We start from the raw sequence: 12,507 nt of genomic DNA, 5'->3' as shown, positions 1-12,507 counted from the left end.
TTTGGAACGAAGTCCCTCTGTCCCTCTTTCCTCCTCATTTGTCCCTCATTTTGGTCTGATCTATAGAGTTGTATATAAAATTCACTATTTATCTATCAGAAAGTGTTTCCCAGTGCTAAACCTTTCATCCAATTTCTAAATGGTTGCATTTGGAAATGTCAAAAGCCAATATAAAGGAATAGAAGTGGTTTAAAAAAAAAGCACTTAAACATTTTTCTTGTTTATAAATCTCCTTTAACCTCTTTACCGTTGTACTGCGGCAGGCAGCCGCTCCTGCGCGAACCGCCATAACTGTACGTCGGTCGCGAGCAGGAGGCTAGGGGGCTTTGATGGCTCCCCGCTGAGAGAGAAGAACGGTCGGCTGTTGTAAACACAGCCGACCGTTCTTCTCTCTGGAATGATCATAGAGCCCCTGTGATCCTTCTATATAGGATCATATGTCTCTATGGTCATTTCACAAGCCACGCCCCCCCCCAGTTAGAATCACTCCCCTAGGCTCACATTTAACCCCTTGATCACCCACAATGTTAACCCCTTCCCTGCCAGTGTCATTAGTACAGTAACAGGGCATATTTATAACACTGATTACTGTAGTAATGTCACTGGTCCCCCCAAAAGTGTCAAAAATGTCAGTCAGGGGTCCGATCTGTCCGCCGCAATGTCGCAGTCCCACAAAAAAATCGCAGATCGCCGCCATTACTAGTAAAATAAATAAATAAAAATGACATAAATCTTTCCTGTAGTTTGTAGACGCGATAACTTCTCTATTTGTGTTGCAGAACTGTAAACCTTCCGCAATGACGTACTCGGCTGCGGTGGGTCAGGCGTCCTGGGAACTTTGTGTTGCAGTGGATCAGCAGAATGAGACGGAGAACCAAGATGTCACCGTCCAAGTCTCAGGAGACCTTCATATTGGAGGAGTGATGTTCAAACTCGTAGAACAAATTGGTGAGTTGATATTTTGCATACAGAAGATTGGGAAATCATTCAGTAATTAGACAGCCTCATAATGAACTGAACTGAAGCAAAACACGTCCATCAATTCAAACTCTCACAAACTGCAATGGTTTTGGTCCAATAGACGGCCAGACAACTTCTGGTGGCTGGGGCCAACCTGGGCAGGCGAAGGAACTCCCCGGAGCAAAATATTCTCATAATATTCATTATTTGTATATCAATTCTTTATCTATGTTGAAAACAGGCTTACAATAAAAGGAGAGTTCAGTGGAGAGAACATTGGACATCCTTAGTTGACATGATGACCAAAATAACAGATCCATAATTGTACATTTAATGATAATTAAAAAGACCCAACCTATGGCCCTTTGGCACTTTTTGTGCAGGCATCGGGGGCCCCTGCAGAAACTAATTGTATTTCCCTATTACCCAGTTATAGCAGTCACGTGTAATATGTCTCCAGTCTATGACTGTCTCCTCAAGCATGTTCTCAGTCACAACAACTCCTATAATCATGCTCAAAGTCTTTGAGAGTCTCCTTCAGCATTTCTGCAGTCTCTGGCGACCTTTGGTATCCTGTCTGCAGTCTCTGACCATCTCCTGTATCATGTCAGCAGTCCCTGATCATCTCTTATATCCTGTCCAGAGTCTCTGACCATCTGTTGTATCATGTCTGCAGTCTCTGACCATCTCTTGTATCATGTCTGCAGTCTCTGACCATCTCTTGTATCATGTCTGCAGTCTCTGACCATCTCTTGTATCATGTCTGCAGTCTCTGACCATCTCTTATATCATGTCTATAGTCTCTGACCATCTCTTATATCATGTCTGCAGTCTCTGACCATCTCTTGTATCATGTCTGCAGTCTCTGACCATCTCTTGTATCATGTCTGCAGTCTCTGACCATCTCTTGTATCCTATCTGCAGTCTCTGACCATCTCTTGTATCATGTCTGCAGTCTCTGACCATCTCCAGTATCATGCCTGCAGTCTCTGACCATCTCTTGTATCCTGTCTCCAGTCTCTGACCATCTCTGATATCATGTCTGTAGTCTCTGATCATCTCTTGTATCATTCCCATAGTCTGTGACTATATCCTGTTGTGTCTGCTGTTTCAGACACTGAATATTCACTAAGGCACCTTATATCAAGAAAGTTGACCGCCACAGTTATAAAGCAATAATGTTAATTGGTAGAAGAGGTTAGATGGCATTTGTACCAATAGAGGTAAGGCAGATTAATAATATAAAACAGATAATATAATATAAAAGGATAATATAAAACAGAGGCAGGAAGGAGTAAGAGAAAGGGGGAACTCAAGGGAGAATGGTTTGAGGGTTGTCATTACATCATTAGTAGGAGATTGCCCCAAGGTCCACTTCCTGGGTAGCAGTGAGGGTAATATTGAGGTATGATGGGACGCAGTCTAGGGAGGTCACACAATTCATTATTTATGATAACCCAAGGTACTGTTAGTTGTACAGAGTCATACAAGTTTTTGAAAAAGACTAAAACAACCTTTGCACTAAAATGTAGTATTTATATGAAATTGCTTTGGGGATCAGGGGTTAAAATTGCAGGAAGAAAAATCCTGAAATGTTCTCCTCTTTGAGGAATCAATATTTATTATCACAATGTATTCAACTCCTGCTGCCAAAAAGAAGGCTGGTTGTTCAAATATTAACCATAGGTTGTGAGTGAGCTGTTGGCTGCTCTCTTAGTTGAAAACTTCTGTCCTCTGCCGACCCCCCCCCCCCCCCCCCGTACCCCTACAGCTGTAATTTTCCAGTGCTGCAGGGGTTAATTTGAGCCGCTGGACCTGTCATAGGCCCTTATCAAGAGTTCCAACTCTGCCCGCCCTTTTCCACCCCCCTCCTCCATACATTTTGCAGGCTTTGAGATGCCATGTGAATGAATACAGAAAGCTGCCAAGGAATCTGATGCTAGAGGATGTGAAGACGTGTCACAATAAGCCATGTCCTTTAGGAATTCCCACCTTTCACCATGCCCTCCAATCAATGGGGCACAGTGGCCCACTTTTTTTCAGTCCACATAATTCCATCCCTACCATGAAAAGCCTGTTGTGTTCCCCAAGCCTAAGGTTCTCAATCCTTTTCTGACAATATGGCTACTGTGGTGCCTGTCTCTACTTTCTGGGCATTGAGTTCATTACCCGTTTGGGGAAAGCCCCGCCCCTGTGCCATTTATGGATTAGGGAGGAGTTTGATTGTGGACAGGTCCCACCAGAGAAACAGCCATGGAATAATGTAGACCACAGGCTGTACGCCCCTTCAAGGAGTTGGCCTCAGGCTCGGACATCAAAGGTGAATGAGTGAAGAATTTAGCACAGCATCGTGAACATCATAGCACCCCATCCCTTGTACCCGGCAGTGGAACTGTTGTGGGTTTACTTGCCACAGGCTTTAGAAAAACGTTTGCCGTATTTGTGTGGACTACATCCATGCAAGTTCATGTTATCAAATTTTTTTTAATTTTTACATTTAATGAAGAAAGATATGTCTCGTGATTATGTCTGGTGAAGATACCAGCATGTAAAGAGTGCTTAGTTTTCTATATGGCTAAAGGCAGTTAGAAATAATGGTAAGGTTACCTTTCAATATGCTGAAATGACTGTTGGCCTCTGTGAGATATGTGCACAGCCAATACCTGGGGAGTTCATGTAGCAACCGGTTCAAGGATTGGGTGTGTGGTGGTTTGGTGATAGTGGGTCGGTCTACAATGGTGGCTGTTGAGGTTCCTCCAGTGCACCTGCCGTGTCGCCTTGGCCCCATGTTGCATGGGCATAGCAGTGGTGTATTTTGGTTAAGTGCTGCCCTAGGCAAGACTAAAATTGGGCACCCCTTCCCCCTCCTATGTAAATTTGCCCCACTCCTTCCTTTTTAGTGAATGTGACTCCCTCCAAAATTTAAGGACTCCAAGTCCCAGCATGAACCCCTGAGATCTCACGAGAGGGGGGGGTGGGAGAGAGAGAGGGGGGGGTGGGTGAGGGAGGGAAAGAGAGAGGGGGGTGCGTGAGGGAGGGAGGGAGAGAGCGGATGAGAGTGAGAGAGAGGGGGAATGAGAGTGAGAGAGAGGGGGGATGAGAATGAGAGAGAGGGGGGATTAAAGGGAGAGAGGGGGGATGAAACAGAGAGAGAGAGAGAGAGAGAAGGGCGGCGAGAGAGGGGGGATGAGAGAGAGGGGGTGAGAGGGAGAGAAAGACAGGGGGTGAAAGAGAGAGGGGGGGTGAGAGAGGAGGGCTTGAGAGAGAGGGGGGTGGGGTGAGAGAGAAAGAGAGAGGGGGTGAGAGAGTGGGTGAGAGAGGGGGGGTAAGTGAGTGAGTGAGAGAGAGAGAGGAGGGGGTGAGAGAGAGAGAGGTGGGAGAGGCGGCTCTAGCAACCAGTGGCCAAAAAAGTCACAGGTGGAGGGGGGGGGGCCTAGGCCAAAATACAGCACTGGGGCACAGGTGGGAGACTTGACTTTCCTAGGAGCTGAGCCTAGATCCATGAATACATTAAAGGCCTCCCATGTGAAATTTAACAAGTGACTCCTGCCCAGGCCTAGAGAAATAAAACAAGAGTGTGTGGTAAAACCAGCGAAGCAGAATTTAGAATGTGGCCCATTGACCCTGAAAAGCTGCATTGTGGGCCTTCATTCAGGGCGTTGAGTTCCCTGTTCATTTGGGGAAAGTCCTTCCCCCGTGCTATTTATGGAGAAGGGAGGCGTTAGGATGTGGATGGTTCCCACCAGTGAGGCAGCAATAGAAAAATGTAGAACACAAGGTGCACTCCCCTTCAGGGAGTTGGGCCTTGGCCCCAGGCATCAAAGGTGAATGAGTGAAGAATTTAACACAGCATCGTAAGCCTCATAGCACCACATCTGTTGTACCTGGCAGTGGGACTGTTATGTGGGTGTACCTGAAAAATGCTTTGCTATTATGTTTGGAAAAATGTTTGCCATATTTGTGTTGACTTTACATGTTAAAGTTCATATTATCAGTTTTTGAATTGCTTACCATGTCACCTGGTGCCCCATGTTGCATGTGGAAGACTTGACCTTCCTAGGAGCTGAGCCTGGATCCATGGGCACATTAAACGCCTCCCATGTGAAATTTAACAAGTGACTCCTACCCAGACCTAAGGCAGAGACAAATGGAACAGAAAAGAGCCGCTCAGGTGAGGCAAAGCACTCCGGTGCAGGTCGGATCCGCCATCCAATCAAGTAATCAAAGAGAAAATCTGACCGCACTCAGGAGTTGATAAAAATGGAAGTGTTTTATTCCCCATGAAACTTGAATACATAAGTGTATCACACAGACATGGGACAGGTTGACGCGTTTCACGATTTTATAAATCGCTTACTCATAACCAATGATTGGTTACTTGGTTATGAGTAAGCGATCTATAGAACCGTGAAATGCGTCAACCTGTCCCATGTCTGTGTGATGCACTTATGTATTCAAGTTTTATGGGGAATAAAACACTTCCATTTTCATCAACTCCTGAGTGCGGTCAAATTTTCTCTTTGAATCCTTGATTGGATGGCGGATCCGACCTGCACCGGAGTGCTTTGCCTCACCTGAGCGGCTCTTTTCTGTTCCATTTGTCTCTGCCTTAGGTCTGGGTAGGAGTCACTTGTTAAATTTCACATGGGAGGCGTTTAATGTGCCCATGGATACAGGCTCGGCTCCTAGGAAGGTCAAGTCTCCCACATGCAACATGGGGCACCAGGTGACATGGCAGGCAATTCAAAAACTGATAATATGAACTTTAACATGTAAAGTCCACACAAATATGGCAAACATTATTCCAAACCTAATAGCAAAGCATTTTGCAGGTACACCCACATAACAGTCCCACTGCCAGGTAAAACAGATGTGGTGCTATGAGGCTTATGATGCTGTGTTAAATTCTTCACTCATTCACCTTTGATGCCTGGGGCCAAGAGAATAAAACACTTCCATTTTCATCAACTCCTGAGTGTGGTCAAATTTTCTCTTTGATTACTAGAGACAAATGCAACCTAAGTGTGTGGTAGAACCGGCAGAGCGGAGTCAAGGACTTGGCCCATGGACCCTGAAAAGCTGCGTTGTGGGCCCCATCTAGTAACTGGCTTAACAACTTGCATGCCTGGGGACTCCTCTAACATGTGCATGGTAAAAACTCTGAGGATAAAATTTGATCAACAAGCCTGCATATGCGCAAAACCTTTTGTAAATGGGGTCCAAAGAGTAAAGCCCCGTACACACGTACCGATCGTCTGCCGACGATCGTCCGTCTTTTGTCCCCGGAATGTCGGTGTCTGTTGAAAAGTGCAAAGACTGCACAAGACTTTTGTCCGCCGACTACAGCCGATTGCAGAAGTGATGTCACGTAATGGTTAACTTTCCCTGTGTTTTTTCTTTTCTGAGCATGCCCAGTCTTGCAAATCTGAGGTCTGTCGGCCGAATTCTGTACTGACTGGCGAACAATCGGCCGTTCTGGTGTCGGCATACAAAAATTTTAATGCTTGCACAACAGACTCTTGTCTGCAGAATGTGCGCTGACATCTGTCGGAGACACCATACTAACAAGCGTACAATCGGCAGATCCTTCGTCCGCCGACGTTTGTATGCTGACGATCGGTACGTGTGTACAGGCCTTAAAAGACCTAAAATGATCCAGCAGCGTGCTCTTTCAGAAGACTGTACACCTGAGGTGACCTGTTGTTTCTTTGTTCTAAACACACCCACTTCTAAAATGCCACTCGTTCACCTTAAGTCCTGTTCCCTTTCTGTTTCTTATCTTTGTCATACAAATCGCACCCAACGTGTTCCAAGAACCGACCCTACTCATTCAAAGTGGGAAAAAAAAAAAACATTCCAGAAGATTTTATGGTTGTCAGCAGAAAGTACACAGCACAACTTTATTTTGCTATTTGTTTTCTTTAACTTTTTAGTTTAGTAGTTGTAAATCGGTCCAATATGATGTGGCTTTTTTTAGAGAACTAAAATATGCATGAAGTTGCAAAATAAACTCACAGATATATATGTGAAAGTTCTCAAACCCATAGAGATATGACAGTGGATTCTCACTTACTCTGGAACTGAAAACACTTATTTATTTTCTGGAAAGGAAATGTTTCTTTGGTGAAGCATGGGGCTTGTTAGCGGGCTCAGGGGGGCCTGGATTGTTGAAGCCAAAGAACCTCTTGCGCTTCAGTATGGTGCTTAGGGATTTGATGATCTCTCCACTTGACTGGCCTACAAATAAAGCGCAATACCCTTAGGACTGAGGGTATCCTTCCAAATACTAGTAGACAACAACAACAAAAAGAGTGTGCACAGTTCTGGTGCACCACCATAATACAATTTTATTAAATCTATACACAACAAGTATTACAGTGCCTTGCGAAAGTATTCGGCCCCCTTGAATTTTGCGACCTTTTGCCACATTTCAGGCTTCAAACATAAAGATATAAAACTGTAATTTTTTGTGAAGAATCAACAAGTGGGACACAATCATGAAGTGGACCGAAATTTATTGGATATTTCAAACTTTTTTAACAAATAAAAAACTGAAAAATTGGGCGTGCAAAATTATTCAGCCCCCTTAAGCTAATACTTTGTAGTGCCACCTTTTGCTGCGATTACAGCTGTAAGTCGCTTGGGGTATGTCTATCAGTTTTGCACATCGAGAGACTGAAATTTTTGCCCATTCCTCCTTGCAAAACAGCTCGAGCTCAGTGAGGTTGGATGGAGAGCGTTTGTGAACAGCAGTATTCAGTTCTTTCCACAGATTCTCGATTGGATTCAGGTCTGGACTTTGACTTGGCCATTCTAACACCTGGATATGTTTATTTGTGAACCATTCCATTGTAGATTTTGCTTTGTTTTGGATCATTGTCTTGTTGGAAGACAAATCTCCGTCCCAGTCTCAGGTCTTTTGCAGACTCCATCAAGTTTTCTTCCAGAATGGTCCTGTATTTGGCTCCATCCATCTTCCCATCAATTTTAACCATCTTCCCTGTCCCTGCTGAAGAAAAGCAGGCCCAAACCATGATGCTGCCACCACCATGTTTGACAGTGGGGATGGTGTGTTCAGGGTGATGAGCTGTGTTGCTTTTACGCCAAACATAACGTTTTGCATTGTTGCCAAAAAGTTTGATTTTGGTTTCATCTGACCAGAGCACCTTCTTCCACATGTTTGGTGTGTCTCCCAGGTGGCTTGTGGCAAACTTTAAACGACACTTTTTATGGATATCTTTAAGAAATGGCTTTCTTCTTGCCACTCTTCCATAAAGGCCAGATTTGTGCAGTATACGACTGATTGTTGTCCTATGGACAGAGTCTCCCACCTCAGCTGTAGATCTCTGCAGTTCATCCAGGGTGATCATGGGCCTCTTGGCTGCATCTCTGATCAGTCTTCTCCTTGTATGAGCTGAAAGTTTAGAGGGACGGCCAGGTCTTCGTAGATTTGCAGTGGTCTGATACTCCATTTCAATATTATCGCTTGCACAGTGCTCCTTGGGATGTTTAAAGCTTGGGAAATCTTTTTATATCCAAATCCGGCTTTAAACTTCTCCACAACAGTATCTCGGACCTGCCTGGTGTGTTCCTTGTTCTTCATGATGCTCTCTGCACTTTAAACGGACCTCTGAGACTATCACAGTGCAGGTGCATTTATACGGAGACTTGATTACACACAGGTGGATTCTATTTATCATCATTAGTCATTTAGGTCAACATTGGATCATTCAGAGATCCTCACTGAACTTCTGGAGAGAGTTTGCTGCACTGAAAGTAAAGGGGCTGAATAATTTTGCACACCCAATTTTTCAGTTTTTTATTTGTTAAAAAAGTTTGAAATATCCAATAAATTTCGTTCCACTTCATGATTGTGTCCCACTTGTTGTTGATTCTTCACAAAAAATTACAGTTTTATATCTTTATGTTTGAAGCCTGAAATGTGGCAAAAGGTCGCAAAGTTCAAGGGGGCCGAATACTTTCGCAAGGCACTGTATACTCACAAACACATGACATGTGCAAGCATATTAGAAAATGGGAATGAGACCACAGTATTCAACTGATATCATGGGAGGACCTAATGGCCTCCAAAACACCAATGTGTTTTGAGGGTCAAGCCCTCTTCCTCAGAGCCAAGAGCATGCATTATCGAACCATGGATGATCCAGGTTCGATCATCCATGCTCTTGGCTCTGAGGAAGAGGGCATGATTCTTAAAACGCATAAATGGTTTTGGACACCATGAGGTTTTCCCATGCCATCAATTAAATACTGTGGCCCTGGAGGCCATTTTTTTTGTTTGCGTTTTCCGATGCACTTGCGCATGTCATGCATTTGTGGATATAATTCCTGTTGTGTATATAGTTAATATAATTGTAATATGGCAATGCACCTTCTCTTTGTTGTTTTCTAGTGCCTGAATTGTTAATGCAGTTCCTGGACAGGGTGACTCAAGGTCACAGTTTTGCAGGGGCCAATTTCACCCTGCCAGCTCCACAACGCACACTCAGATTCCATTTCTTCCGCCCTAGGCCTGGGCAGGGGCTACTTCTTACACTTACATGAGAGGCCTCTGCCTCTGGCTCAATCCCCAAAAGAGTCATGTTTCATATCTGAGGCCCATGTGACATGGAGGCCCAGGTGTCATGGCAGATGAGCTGGAGGAACCTTATGGGTCGACACCATTGATTAATCCGTTGTCACCCAAACACCACACATTCCTGCCCCGAACTGACTGATACAATGAATTCTCGGGGTATTGGTTGTGCACCACTCTCACAGAGACCAATGGTCAGTTTTGTATATTAAAAGACATACTAAACCCACATTCCATGCTGTTCCCTTCACTAAGCACAGTCACGAGGCAAAGTTTTTTTCTTTCTGATGCTTCTTTACTGAATGATAACTTGGCTTTACCAACGTCTGATAACATAAACTTAAACAGATATAGTCCAAAACATGAGTGAGAATAGCTGCAAGCATTTTCTCCAAGGTTCTTGTTACATACCTTGGTTGGAGACTGAGCGGGCGAGATGGCTTCCCTTGCGGCTTTGGTCTGAGGACCCCTAAATGTGGTGGCAGAGGTAAAAGGCTCAGCTAGGTAGCAGGTGTAGACCTTCCAGGAAAGATATGTTGCTGGCTGACCACAGGGCACCCGAAGGAAGGACCTTGGAACACGGTGTGAAGACTTGATACACTCAGACATAGATGCAGGTAACTACCAGGGTCAAAGATGTAGTTGAGGTAAACCAGGATCATACATGGTTAGGCAGGAGGAAGTGTAGTCAAGTAGCAGGCTGAGTTCAGTACCAGGGTAACAGGCAGAGCATGGTCAATGGCAGGCCAAGTTCAGTATCAAGGAAGCAGGTAGAGTAAAGTCAAGGGCAAGCCGAGGGCAGTATCCAAAATCCACCGAGCAAGGTCAGGAATAAGTTGGGTCAGCAACAGGAGGTCAGTCAGCAAGAGAAGGAGCGCAGGAACACAGATCACGAGGAAACAGACGCACATTAGCAGACATCAGAGCCTCCTTTAAATAGAGGGTTTGACCCAGTGGCGGCTGGTGCTCAAAATATTTGGGGGGGGGGCGCAAAAAAAAAATGTAATAGGTATTGCTTTGCGGCAAAAAACGCTGTAAAAAATTGCGTGACTTAACAAACAATCATTAGGTTGGTTCAAGATTGACCAGCATGTCCCCATTCAATGCACAGTGACCAGCATGTCCCCCATCAATGCACAGTGACCTGACCAGCATGTCCCCCATCAATGCACAGTGACCTGACCAGCATGTCCCCCATCAATGCACAGTGACCTGACCAGCATGTCCCCATTAATGCACAGTGACCTGACCAGCATGTCCCCCATCAATGCACAGTGACCTGACCAGCATATCCCCATTAATGCACAGTGACCACCTGACCAGCATGTCCCCATCAATGCACAGTGACCACCTGACCAGCATGTCCCCATTCAATGCACATTGGCCTGACCAGCATGTCCCCATTAATGCACAGTGACCTGACCAGCATGTCCCCATCAATGCACAGTGACCACCTGACCAGCATGTCCCCATTCAATGCACATTGGCCTGACCAGCATGTCCCCATTAATGCACAGTGACCTGACCAGCATGTCCCCATCAATGCACAGTGACCACCTGACCAGCATGTCCCCATCAATGCACAGTGACCACCTGACCAGCATGTCCCCATTCAATGCACAGTGACCTGACCAGCATGTCCCCATTAATGCACAGTGACCTGACCAGCATGTCCCCATCAATGCACAGTGACCTGACCAGCATGTCCCCCATCCATGCACAGTGACCTGACCAGCATGTTCCCATTAATGCACAGTGACCTGACCAGCATGTCCCCATTAATGCACAGTGACCACCTGACCAGCATGTCCCCATTAATGCACAGTGACCACCTGACCAGCATATCCCCATCAATGCACAGTGACCACCTGACCAGCATGTCCCCATTAATGCACAGTGACCACCTGACCAGCATGTCCCCATTAATGCACAGGTCATGTCACAGGTCATGTCACAGGTCATGTCACATGTCATGTCACAGTCATGTCACAGGTCATGTCACAGTCATGTCACAGGTCATGTCACAGGTCAGGTCACAGGTCAGGTCACAGTCATGTCACAGGTCAGGTCATAGGTCATGTCACAGGTCATGTCACAGGTCAGGTCATAGGTCATGTCACAGGTCATGTCACAGGTCATGTCACAGTCATATTACAGGTCAGGTTATATCACAGGTCATGTCACAGGTCATGTCACAGTCATGTCACAGGCATGTCACAGGTCATGTCACAGGTCATGTCACAGTCATGTCACAGGTCAGGTCACAGTCATGCCACAGGTCAGGTCACAGGTCATGTCACAGGTCAGGTCTTAGGTTATGTCACAGGTCAGGTCATAGGTCATGTCACAGTCATGTCACAGGTCATGTCACTTACCTGCTCTTGGGCTGGCTCACTTGACCGGACCGACTGCTGTGCTGTGGGCTGCTGAAGATGGGAGACATGTCGCTCCTGGGTTCGGAGGGACAGCTCCCCCACATGGTGCTCCCCCACATGGTGCACCCCGACTTCTCCGGGCACTGCGGGCAGCTCCTCTTTTGCCGATCCCTGGAGTTGAAGTAGTGACAGGATGTGATCCTCCTGCAGAGCACAGACTTCCAGTTATTCTGTGCCAGCAGCTGCAGCAGGGACGGGCGGCCTCACGCTGTGAATGATTGGTTGGCTCGATCGGATTGTGCAGAGATAATCTGCGATCAGACTCAGAGATCTGATCGCAGATTATCTCTGCACAATCCGATCGAGCCGACCAATCATTCACAACGTGAGGCTGCCCACCCCGCTGCAGCTGCTGGCACAGAATAACCTTCAGTCTGCGCTCTGCAGGAGGATCACATCCTTTCACTTCTTTACCTCCAGGCTCCTCGGTACTGCGCTCTGCTCTGGGCTCCCTTTCAGAGGCGGCTTCTCCGGCGTCCTCCTCGGTCCTCCCGGCTCTCGGCTTCGTCCTCGGCG

General features: G+C 46.1%; 1 protein-coding gene across 1 annotated transcript in view; it reads left to right on the top strand.

Annotated features, from left to right (window-relative positions):
• The first annotated feature begins 794 nt into the window (after positions 1–794).
• Positions 795–12,507, top strand: part of FERMT1 (FERM domain containing kindlin 1) — a 64,062-nt gene continuing 52,349 nt past the window's right edge. The window contains exon 1 of the mRNA XM_082251240.1: positions 795–948. Within this exon, the coding sequence (XP_082107366.1) occupies positions 798–948 (151 nt within the window). The 5' untranslated portion in view covers positions 795–797. The remainder of the gene's footprint in view (positions 949–12,507) is intronic.

This window comes from Pelophylax lessonae, assembly GCF_965119305.1.
Source record: "Pelophylax lessonae genome assembly, chromosome: 3".
Taxonomy (NCBI): Eukaryota; Metazoa; Chordata; class Amphibia; order Anura; family Ranidae; genus Pelophylax; species Pelophylax lessonae.
This window is presented reverse-complemented; position numbering and strand designations above follow the sequence as displayed.